This window comes from Lutjanus erythropterus, chromosome 10 (genome assembly GCF_056507025.1).
Source record: "Lutjanus erythropterus isolate fLutEry1 chromosome 10, fLutEry1.hap2, whole genome shotgun sequence".
In the NCBI taxonomy this organism is placed as follows: domain Eukaryota; kingdom Metazoa; phylum Chordata; class Actinopteri; order Lutjaniformes; family Lutjanidae; genus Lutjanus; species Lutjanus erythropterus.
In genome coordinates, this window is record NC_139326.1 from 23,953,340 (window position 1) to 23,965,897 (window position 12,558).

The 12,558-nt window shown below is 38.7% G+C and overlaps 2 protein-coding genes across 2 annotated transcripts; both read left to right on the top strand.

Moving 5' to 3' along the window:
- Positions 1-2,871: 2,871 nt before the first annotated feature.
- On the top strand, positions 2,872-3,761 carry LOC146320475 (histone H1.5). The gene has a single exon (XM_084728735.1). The coding sequence runs from the start codon at positions 2,943-2,945 to the stop codon at positions 3,519-3,521; it is 579 nt and encodes a 192-aa protein (XP_084584861.1). The 5' UTR covers positions 2,872-2,942; the 3' UTR covers positions 3,522-3,761.
- Positions 3,762-7,931: 4,170 nt separating this feature from the next.
- Positions 7,932-11,273, top strand: LOC146320476 (macrophage-expressed gene 1 protein-like). The gene is given in 3 exon segments (XM_084728734.1): positions 7,932-8,452; positions 9,376-10,953; positions 10,955-11,273. Coding segments are annotated over 3 exon segments (2,118 nt in total). The 5' UTR covers positions 7,932-8,002; the 3' UTR covers positions 11,045-11,273.
- The last annotated feature ends 1,285 nt before the right edge of the window (positions 11,274-12,558 follow it).

Sequence of the window (12,558 nt, forward strand, 5' to 3'; positions counted from 1 at the left end):
GTGGGAATTAACTCCCCGAAGGTTTTATCAACGGTACTTCTATAGAGAGCAGCAGGGTCAGAGGCCTTTTATCTGCTGAAGTGAAGTGATATCAATTCATCAGTTGTATCAGAGATGCACTGGAGGGCTGAATACTGGTGATTTAGTCGTCTGACATATTTAAATTATTTACTATGGGACATAAGGTGACAGCTGCTCCTCTGACCACAACACAGATAAAGACTCCTTAAACCACAACAGCACACAATCTAAAAGGAGAACTGAATTTTGGACTTTTTCATTAAAAATCCTTGTAAGTCAAGGAGTGTTTGTATAAGGTGTTGTCAGCAAAAGGAGGAATAATGTATTTTAACTTTAATTACATTCTTCAGAAGTTGGAACAACAAGGAAAGAATTTGGGTTATTGTGTTTTGATTGCTTGCAATTTACAGTGATCCTAGTTTGATCATTGATTGACTCTGAAGACCTCAAAACTAAAAAGAAAAATAAAACACTCAGAGGGCAGTCCTCAAGACAAAATCTTCTCAAATTGGAGGTCCATAGTCTATGTGCATCTATTGTGGGGGCCCTAAAAAGTTTGGGAACAACTGGTTCAGACAAACAGTAACACCCACAAGAAGCACAAGAAGCACCACTATGCACTTGCCTGCCACTGTGTGGCCAACTGCATCTTTTTACTGAAACCAATTGACTCGCTGTGTTGCAATATGTGCTGTGTGCATGTGAGTGTTTGTGTATTTGTGTAACAGGAGGAGGCGCTATCAGGGTGCAACAGACGACAGGACTATGTTTGCCAATCTGCTTCGTCACACACATGCTCACTTCTATCTCCTATTAATGATAAAAAAAAAAATAGAGGGAGGAAGAAAGTGTGAAAGAGAGATAATTTAGTATTCCAATCCAGTTGTCCACTAATCATCTCCACATTAAATGAAATAATATCAAACAGTAACCCATGAAATTAATTTTTCCAGCTCAAAGTCATGCAAATGCTATTTAATGTGATTTGAAGACCCAGTCTGTAAACTTTAAGGACTAACACAGCAAATTAATATAAGTAAATTTTTTCCTACTTGGTTTGTTCTAATCAGTTATGTTTGTAAACACATTATACAGAATGCATTTGTAGAAATAATAATAAGAATGTGTGAATCACAAAAATACAGTCTTTCATCAATAACTCAAACTGTATAGTCTAACAATTTGTGTAAATATACCTGTAATTTGGTCAAAAATAGATTACTGATGTACAAGCATGTAAAAGAACACAAAATGGTTACAAATAATATAAATAAATACTACTGTACTGCGATAACTACTATTTCATCTTTGAAATCTGACTGAAATTCATATTTCAGATAGTCTCCAACTAACCAACTATACCATACACTGACAGTCAGTCAGAGAAACATTTGGTGCATTATGCTTCATTGCTTTATTGATTCCTTTGCACTTGCGTTAATTAATCTGATTACAGCAGGGGACACAGCGGTTTAATGCTCATAATTATGGCATTGTGTCCTATAAAATGATTTAAGTATTTATCAAACCATAAACTGGCTCTTTAATGAGAAACAATCTGCTTTTAGATACATATATGTATACTAATGTGGATGCCTCACTGATTAGAGTGAAAAAGGTCAAAAAGACCCGGGAAATTAATCTTAAATTCGTTTTTCCTGCTGCCCCTCCTTACAGGCTGATAACTCTTATTCTGGCTGAGGTCCATCTCCCTCCACAAAGAGGAGGCATAATAATAATAACAATACAGCAGCCTACAGTCATATCTTCATCTAAATACACACATCCTCTCATTTAATGTCTCCCCTCTTTTGATTATTTCTGTACATTGTAGATTAATACTGGGGACATCAAAACTATTAAGTGTGGAATTATAAAGAATTATGTAGTGAGCAAAAATATGAAAACAAGAACAATATGTTTTATATTTTAAATTCTTAAAACGCAATAAACAAACAAAAAAACGGTTGCTCTTGATTGCAAGTGCAGAGGACAGTGTGCTACTATTTTGCTTTTTATTGTGGACCCATTGTCTTCTCCTGCGCACTTGTCAACCTGTAAATGTGAAAAGTTTTTTTGCTCTGTGATAGTTTAGATTGTTCAAAGTGGTCACCTTTTGCTTTGAAGACAGCTTTGCGCAGTGTTTGTATAATCTGAACCATTTCTTACAAAAGGAGAAAAGAAAAGAAAGAAAGAAAGAAAAAAAAAACATTGAATGAGATGCGTGTCTGAACGTAATACTGTGGCGACATAAAACTTTTTACTGCTTTATATCATGTGCTAGTTTACTGCTATATAACGTTTTTCACCTCACACTTTCATTAAAGCTGTCCTGCTTCTGCGTTTCAGGACTTCATATCTATGTTCAGCTCACAGGAATGTGCGTTTGCAAGGCAACTGTGTTTCTTTGGTCATCTTTAAATGAATTTAATTAGCAAAAACGACTGATATGAAACGAAATTTTAGAGTCAGTTTATCGGCCACATTACTATTTAAGGTGGTTTGATCACAAAAGTCTGTACTTGGTTGTTTAGACATCGTAATTTTGTTAAAATGTTCAAAATGCAATGTTCAAATAACACTTTACACCTGCCAGCTTGTAATTACGAGGTTAACTTTACAATATTTTATTAAATTCCTAAATAAAAATATATATGTATAGACAGTTTAGATGACGCTGATTCCGACTGTGTGCTTTTTGTAAGGATTTGGGACACTTTACGCAGGGATTTTAGGGAATGATCAAGCTAGAGAAAACACAAACGTTATCATGTATGAGATGGAGAGGAGAAGCGCGCTGTGGTGGTGAGGCTGACTCTACACGGTTCTCATCTTGTCTTTATCAAACCTGGACCTGTCCAGAGGACCAGCAGAGTTATCAGTCTGTCTTCTTCTCTTACCAGAGCCAGACATATCAGACAATGTCTTCTCCTGCAATTGCTTTGCCGCCGGCCCCTCCGGTCAAAGTTACCAAGAAGAAAGCCAAGACCCCGGGCAAGGCACGTCCCACCGTGTCCAAACTGATCCTGAAGGCCGTGGCCGCGTCCAAGACCCGCGGTGGTTTGTCCCTGGCCGGCCTGAAGAAAGCTCTGAAAGCCGGAGGATATGATGTGGTGAAGAACAGAGCCAGGATCGTTGTCGCCATCAAACGACTGGTAGCCAACAAATCTCTGGTCCGAACCAAAGGCAGCGGGGCATCGGGCTCCTTCAAGCTCAACAAGAAGGCCCCTAAACCACGAAGGAGGGTGGTGAAGAAGAACAAGAAGCCAAAAGCCAAAAAGGCCAAGAAGGCCAAAGCCAAGAAAGGAGCCTCTCCAACCAAGAAGGCAGCTAAGAAGAAGAAGTCGAAGAAGGCGGCAAAGAGCCCTAAAAGGGTAAAGATCTCTAGGAAAGCCAAGAAGTCCACTGTGACCAAGAAGACCACGAAGCCCAAGAGTCCCAAGAGGGCCAAACGCAGGGTCGCCAAGTCCGCCAAGACCGTGGCTGCTGCCAAGAAGTGAGAACTTTCCTAAGGCACGCTGAACGCTGACCAAACGCCTCTCTGCTGGTGTTTTATTTATGTGTGGACTGAACTTGTGCATTCATTCCAAGAACGTGAGCTTGAGCTGCAGTTTTTTTCTAAAGTAAAATAAACTGAACCTGCTGTTTTAAAAGTATTTTACCCAACACGAACTGCCATGGTTTGTAAAGAATTTACTTGAAATTGTTGGGAAAAAAAATAAACCTATTTTAATTTATAAGGAGCGTCCTGTGATTTTATCCCTTTTTTTTTTAAACATTTTCAACAGCATTGTATATATTCTCTGCTTATCTAAGAAATCTAAATAAGGAAATGATTGCTGCACACAATATCAAACTGAGAAAAATAACACTTCACTGAGCTTTTAATGTTGCCAGATATACAGCATGTTTTAGTCTTTAAATGTGACTAAGTGCATTATTTAGTCCTAAAATATGAAACTGTCATTCAGCACCACAGAGAATATCAAAAATGTAGGTATTCCGTGGTCATAAACAGAGAAAGGGTTTACTGTCAAAAAAGTAAAATTTCGGGCTGTGTACGAAAAATCTCCCTCTTTACGGTGCACTACATTTATTCACCAGCATATTATTCGAATTGTATGTTATTTTACATAAATTCCGCAATCCTACAGTGTAATGCTCCGCATTTTATAGATGTGCAAATTACCAGTGTACGGCTGCCAGTTATGACGCAAAATGATGATGATCAGTAAATGTGTGAATGTACGGCTCACTATTACGTGTACTAATGAGTTTCCAATAGGCAGCAGTGAAGAAGGGGGGGATTTCGGACCCAGTCCTGATTGGCTTAATTCACAGTGACGCAGGAGAACTCTCGAGTGCGCGCTGAACGTTTTGGAGTGGCGCCTTTACGCACCGTTACGCACGGGAACCAAGACGTCCAGCAGTAGGTATTCACATATTTTAACACCAAAAAGTGTTCGCTATGAAGTGGCACAAACAGTGGTCATAAATAAGCATGAATACACTGAGTCCGTATTGCACATTCCCGCATAGAACTGTACAAATCCGTAACTTAAATAATAACAGTCGTACTATAGAATATTATTTTTATATTTTTTATAATGTATCCTATATATTTCAAAATATTATTGTCAATTTTCTATTTATTCTTTTGACTTGAAGCAACTGCTTTCATCTATTTTCTTGTTGACTGTTACGCACCAATATACCAAGGAAAATTCCTGGTATGAGAAAACCTACTTGTCAATAAACTTGGATCTGATAAAACACGTGAATGCATCTGTCCCAATGAAGGCATGTGAAAGTGAAATTGTCATGCACAACTTTAGTGAAGTCGGACAGACAGATGCTGTTGAGTTTTTTTTTAATAACCTGGATTCAGATCCCAATGCTGGTTTTCGTAAGTTTTTTTTGTGCAGAATACTGGATGGGAGCATGCTGGTCATAAAACAACAGCTGGTGACACACGCCAGCTGCAGCTAATCGTCAGTGACAAACAGTGAGGATGGACGGGCGTGTCGAGCGGTGCTCGTTGGGTTCCTCTTATCTCCAGCAGAAAAACACATGACAGGAGGTCAATGCGGGTGAAGTTGAACATGGCTGATGAACTGCTGATGCCGACCACATCCGAAAGTGTGAAAGAATTTAGATAGCAGTGGCTACTCTGTGTGACTTTACCATGGGGAAACTGGGAAAAGGGATATCAGTTCTGTCCGTGCCAACAAACTCTCAAACCGCAGCATCTAAAACTTTAGAAAGTATATTATCGACAAAATAAAGTGTAGTAGTACAAAGAAAAAAACAACAACTTCAATCTTCAACTTAAAAAAAGAGAAAAGCTATGATCCATTTTTATACGCGACTTAGATCATCTGTATTCATAAACTGGAGCAGTGAGGTCTTGAACGTGTCACGTGAAGGCATTTCGCAGTGTGGTGACTCTCTCAGCTGTAGAGTTCATTAGCGGGATGGTTCCGTGTTGCCACCTAGTGGCCACATTCAGTCCACAACAGTTCATTCACTGGAGAAGCAGCCGCTAGTAAAATTATCTGGTACTTGCATGCAGTGAAAATTCCCATAAAAACTGTAATATACAGACGCTTTAATTTGTAATTAGATACTTCATACAGATAAAAAAATAAATGTGTTTCAAGATACAGTAATATAAAATAATTATAATGATCATTATAATAATGAAAATGATAATTACTGCATATAAACTGGTAAAGATGTAGTTTACTTTAAAAAAATCTGCAGTTAATCCAAACAGTTAGCACTAACAAACAGTAACATAATCAAGTATTATAATATGTAATTAATAACCAAATAGAGTATGCTAATAAGTAGTTTGGTTAAAATCTATCTATCTATCTATCTATCTATCTATCTATCTATCTATCTATATATATATATATATATATATATATATATATATATATATATATATATATATACATATATATGAGGACTATAAAGTATATACTGTTTCCCTTCAGTAACAGACTTCCCCTTCATGATTATTAAAAGAGGTAAGTAATGGTAAGGAGGGACTACTTAGTAACTACACAGTATTATTTTATTATTGTTAGTAGTAGAAGTTAAGTATGCTTAACTTGAGGGTGCAGAAAAAACAATAATTATTGATTAAGTAATTAGTGATAGTTGACTCTTTAGTTTGTGCCATTCACTGGCTGATTCACAGTAAACCAAGAACAACTCTTTCAATTCACAGATACTTATGAACTAGCTGATAATGATAAAGTTGCAGAACAGTACTGAGTAGTTACTAAGCAGTCCGTGATTGCTTAATGATTACCTTACCATTACTTATCCTTTTAATAATCATTATGGAAAGTCTCTTCTCTAACAACTCATCATTATATAGTCCTCAAATCAGGGTTAGATTATCAAAGATCTGTATAAGGCCAATTTTATCCCCCCCTCTCAAACATGTACAAGAGGACTTTGACCGTTGGTCAATGTTTAAGCTGTCTTTGCTTGTATTAACTCAGTCAAAATGAACACCCTCACAAAATTCTTATATTTATTCCAGTGTGTACCAATTTTTCTTCCCCAGATCTTTTTTTGCAGAATCAACACTGTTATTTCAGAATTCATAGGAAGCAAAAAAAAATCCCAAGGATACATAAGCAATTCCTTCAGAGACCAAAGGCATTAGGGGGAATGGCTCTGCCAAACTTGAGATTTTGGGCTGCCCATCTTAGAATAATGCAATCCTGGCTACAGTCTGACTCACACCGTTCTATACCTGTCTGGCTCAAATTGGAAGCTGACTCTTGCCATCCAGTCTCCCTAGCAGCATTAGTTCATTCTCCCATTAAGAGTCCTTCCTCAAGCTACACGAAAATTGTAATAGTTAAAACATCTCTGAGAATCTGGATTCAATTCAGGCGTTATTTCGGCTTTCAGACCTATTCAATATTGGGTCCAATAACGGCTAATTGTGCCTTTCCCCCCTCTTTAGTAGATGGGGCATTTGCAATTTGGTCTGACCTAGGTATTAAATTGTTTAAATACCTGTATATTGACAACAGTTTTGCATCCTTTCAACAGCTGTCTGAAAAATTTTCCCTTCCTAAACAACATTTCTTCAGGTATCTCCAGATTCACATTTTGTTAGTAGCAGATTTTTTGTACCGTCCAAATGTTACTGTATTGTTTGTATTGTTATCATTTATTTGTTTAACTCTGAAAACATTAATAAACACATTGTGAAAAAAAAATCAGGGTTAGATTATTAAATTATTCCTCACTCATTGTTTATTGAAGTATTTTTAGACCAGGTTTTCAGTCACTTGTTCTCTGTTATAATCCGGTGTTGAACATCACATATAATGATTAAATGTGGAGGTGAATTTATTACTTCATACAGTGTATTTCTGTGTCTTATCACTTGTGATCCTGTAGATCTCAACATATGTTTTGAGGGTGGGGTGTTGGAGGGGGCGGTCAGATAAATATGTACGATTAAGTACATGTTTAGGCAGGTTCTCATGACTTTGGCATATCACTCTTGAGTTAGAACTAGTTTCAACACACTGTGCCTTTATCACAGATTGCGCTGCATTCGCTTCAGAAATTAAATAACAAATAATATATTTCACATCTAAAACACAGGTTTAGGACTCTCAACAAAACATCCAATACTGCAGGTTTTATGATACTGACTTTAAGTATGATTATATTATACTTGGCAGTTATTTTTCTGAAACAGAAAAAAAAATTAGTTATAAATTAGGAAGAGTATTGAGTTCCTTGTCTGTTAATAAGTAACCTAATCTATGTCAACCTTGGAGGAAAAAACATGCAGACTTGTAAATGAAAGCAAAGCCCCATCCTCCCCTACCAAACCAGTTGTTTCAGTTTGTCATATGATATGCTGCATAATAGGAGGAGGAACTTGACTTGAACTTTAAAGTCAGTCATCTTAGCCCTTCATTCTGACACAGTCATCATGAAGGGACCAGTGACCCTCCTGGCTCTCGCACTCCTTCATGTCTGCTCTTCAGTCCCCATCAGTCGGCCCACCAACTGGCTCAGACAATGTCGTGCCTCCACCAACCTCTCCATCACAGCACTGGAGGTGCTGCCAGGTGGAGGCTGGGACAACCTCCGGAACATGGATATGGGTCGAGTGATGAACCTCAGCTACTTCCAGTGCCAGACCAGTGAGGACGGGCTCTACCTCATCCCAGATGAGGTGTTTGTCATTCCGCACAAAGAGACGGGCGTGGAGACAAACTCAGAGATAATCAATACCTGGCTGGATCAGAAAAGCTCAACATCTCACTCCATAAATGCTGATGCATCCTTCCTCCCAGTGCTAAATGGCAAATATTCCACAGAGAACCAGAGGATGAAAACCCATCAGGTCAAAGACTCTTCTACAACAGCCAGAGTGCAAGTAAGTACTTACTTTCCATAACTGTTCGGATGAATAAAATGAAAAGCACACATAGTTGTGGTAGTGATTGTAGATCAAAAGCTAAAACAATCTCGCAGATAATTTTATTTATGCATTAACTAGTACCACTTCACCATGGATTACTTTTAAAATTGACTGATAAAAATGTTTAGTTCTCTCACATAATAAACAACATTAATAATTCAAACATGCCAGTGTGAGATGGAGGGCCATGTCTTATCTGTAGTCCCTGGTGTTACAGATGTCACCTTTAAAAGCAAATGAAGAAATGAATAGAATATTAATAAGCTGGAATAAGTAGGGCTTCAGGATATGGTGAAAAAAGTCATGCATTTCTTTTGACTGAAATTGAGATATGCAATATGATTAGTGGGAACAATAATTTTTAAGATTATTTTGGGGCTTTTTGCCTTTATTTGGATAGGGACAGCTGAAGACATGACTGGAAAGGGGGTAGAGAGAGGGGGAATGACATGCAGCAAATGGGCCACAGGCATGAATCGAACCAGCGACCGCTGCAGAGGACCAACAGCCTCAGTACATGGGGTGAATGCTCTACCAACTAAGCTATGGGAGCACCTGTGGGAACAATAATTTTTGCATTAAAATGTTCATTTTAACTGAGAAAAATTTAAAAAAATAAAATCTTGGTGATGTTGGGGTGTGTACCAAACAACATGTTTTCTTTCATCTGAAGAACAAGATTTTTAAGTCAGGGCATCTCTGTAGCACTGCAGTATATCATATTACTTTTTCAAAAAAAATGCAATTTGGTCCTGGTTCAATTAGAACATTGCACTTGACCATGCTGGGATTTTGATAATATTGTAAATAATTGTGCAGCCGTATTCAAAACACAACAAAAGAAACTATAACTTGATATCTAATCTTTTTTCTCAAAGGTTCGTAACCTCATCTACACAGTAAAGGCTTATCCAGACTTCACACTGGACGCACGCTTTGCTCAACAAGCCAAAGAGATAGCTGATGCAATTGAAAACAACCAAACAAAGAATGCAGAATATCTCTCAGAGAAGATGGTGTTGGACTATGGAACCCATGTTGTCACTAGTGTTGATGCCGGGGCTGCTTTGGTACAGGAAGACTACCTCCGGTCTTCATATGTGTCGGACAGTGTCTCAGAAAGTTCCACTATCACAGGACAGGCAGGCTTAAACTTTTTTGACAAACTCAAGTTCGACATAAGCAGTCAAAACACCCAACAGAGCTCATCGCTTCAAACATATCAGTCCAATATTCAGTACTCTCTCATCCAAAGCCATGGTGGTGCACCTTTCTACCCTGGAATCACTCTGCAGAAGTGGCAGGAAAGTACCAAGAATAACCTGGTGGCAATTGATCGATCAGGATTTCCTCTACAGTACTTCATAAACACCAACACGTTGCCTGATCTGCCGCAGCCTACAGTTAGCAAAGTGGCTCATTCAGTGAGTCAGGCCATAGAGCGATACTACAAGATCAACACGCGGCCTGGCTGTGTTGATGTCAACTCCAAGAACTTTAACTTCCAAGCCAACGTTGATGACTCATCGTGTGAGGGCCCCGCTACAAACCTCAGTTTTGGTGGAGTCTACCAAGTGTGTGTTCACCTCAGCTCAGATGCAGGTGCACTATGTGATACCCTGGCCCAGAAAAATATTGACACAGGTGACTTCTCCTGTCGTTCGCCATATTCCCCCACTCTACTGAGATCAGAAGTGAGACAGCAGGGTTACGAAATGTATGACTGCCATGATGAATGGTACAGTTGTGGGTTCCTTCACCTTTCACATTGCCATCGTCAAGTGTGTCAGGACAATTACCACGTTCGCTCTGCTCGCATCAACACCTACTGGTGCTCTGTAAATGGAAAGGCCCCAGATAACTCAGGGTATCTGTTTGGAGGTATATACAGCCCCTCTCTCCTGAACCCCCTCACCAATGCCAAAAGATGCCCCGCAAACTTCATTCCAGTAAAGTTGCTCTCAGATGGCCAAATGATCTGTGTGAGTAAAGACTATGAAACTGCCACCAGATTCTCAGTACCATTTGGTGGCCTCTTCAGCTGTCAGTCAATCAACCCACTGGCTGGGTCCCAACGTCGCTGCCCTCCCAAGTTCAGTCAGCACCTTGCTGCAGTCAGCGACGGCTGTGAAATTCTTTACTGTGTCCAGTCTGCACTCTTCACAGGTGGGCAGCTGCTCCCAGTCCATCTGCCTCCTTTTGTTAAAGCTCCACTTGTCAGCATGCAATCTACAAACACGGTTATGGTGATGACTGAAGGTGAAAAGAGCTGGGTCAGAGTGGGGCAGACCAAGGCGTGGAAACTGGCCAAACCAGAGGAAATCAAGGAAATTGTACGCCAGCTTAACCCAGAATTAAATGGGATGTCTAGTGGGGAGAAGGCAGGGTTAGCTTTTGGGGTGATAGGTATGATGGTGTTTGTGGTAGCTGCAGTGATCCTGGTGAAGAGGAGGAAGGCTGTCCAAGAGGAGACCTAGAGGCTATGAGGAAATACGTGGAGAGGTAGACCATGAGAGAGAGAGGGAGACACAGCAAAATGATGCTTAAGAAAAACACAGAATAGGATTTTCCAAAGCCTGAGACTGTGCCCCACATCTGCTCTCTGTTCAGTTTCATTAGAGGAAGTCAATGGACTGAGGGCATCGGGTCTGTCAGATTTATTTTTAACCACCCTGTTGATTGTTAACTGGCAAATCACCGTCATGCATTTCACAGGAGTGGAAAGATTTCACATGTTTAATGTCTGCTAACTTGAATCAGCTGGACTTTGCATTAACTTTTAAAATCTCTATGAAATGGATTATTATTTCACATAGCCACATATTAAAAACAGCTATGGATCATAAGTATTACAGTTAAACAGTATATTTAAGGGTAGACGTTTTTATCTGGTGGCATGATGTGTACTTTAAGCTGTTGTTAATCATATGTAAACTTTGTACGTATAACCTTTAGACAACATGTTCCATCTGTGGTAGAACAGTCTGCCTTTGAAATCACTCAAAACAAAATCTGATGTGTTCTCCAAAGGCCACAGTAAACCAATACTGCCCTCATGAGGCCAAGATGCACAGTGTCATGTAGTGTTAAAGAACATGAATGCTTTGCTTGAATGTACCTTTTTATACAGATAAACCTTTTTTCAATATATGAATAATATGAGAAGCATTAGATTAAGGATTTATTGTTTTTTGTACATTTACCTTTGATTGTATTTTTTGTACCATGCTACTGAAATTGACATGGCTTATAAATGTATGTCAATTAAACTCTCCTTCACTGCACTTTACTGCTAATTAAAGTGATTAAATAAAATGAATGGCCCATATGTCCTGTTTATATTGTATTTATCTATCTAAATTACACCCTAAATAATCTCAAAACACCTTGGTTAGGGTTTAAAGTTACGTTTAAAGTAAGCAGCCTTGTAAAAGGTATGTGTGATGTGTATTTTTTTTTATCTTACAAGCATAACAAAGAGATTTAAACCTTTGAGCTGATTGCAGACACATTTAATTTTATCTTTTCATGACAGAGATGATATTTACACCATATTATATTTACTCGTTCAGACGCTTCAGTGGCCTCAATTTTAAAGATAGAGTGAAGACAGCGTTATTTATGTGTGGACTGAACTTGTGCATTCATTCCTCAATCATTGTTTACTGAGTATTTTAAGACCAGTGTTTCAGTCATTTGTTCTCCATTATAATCTGGTGTTGAAAATCACATATAATGGGTAAATGTGGATGTGTATTTATTACTTCATACAGTGTATTTCTGTGTCTTATCACTTGTGATCCCGTAGGTCTCAACATATGTTTTGAGGGTGGGGTGTTGGAGAGGGCGGTCAGATAAACGTGAACATCATTGATTTGTAATGTGCTGATTTATTCAATATCAAAAATATCAAGGTCAGACTTGATTGTTGAGTGTTGTTGTAAGGTGGTGACTCAGTCAGAAATTCCCTGCACATTCCCAGTGACGTATACTCATGTGACGGTTAACAAACACATGAAAACAGAACTACTTCCTCTTATTATTTGGTTTCACATCTGCTC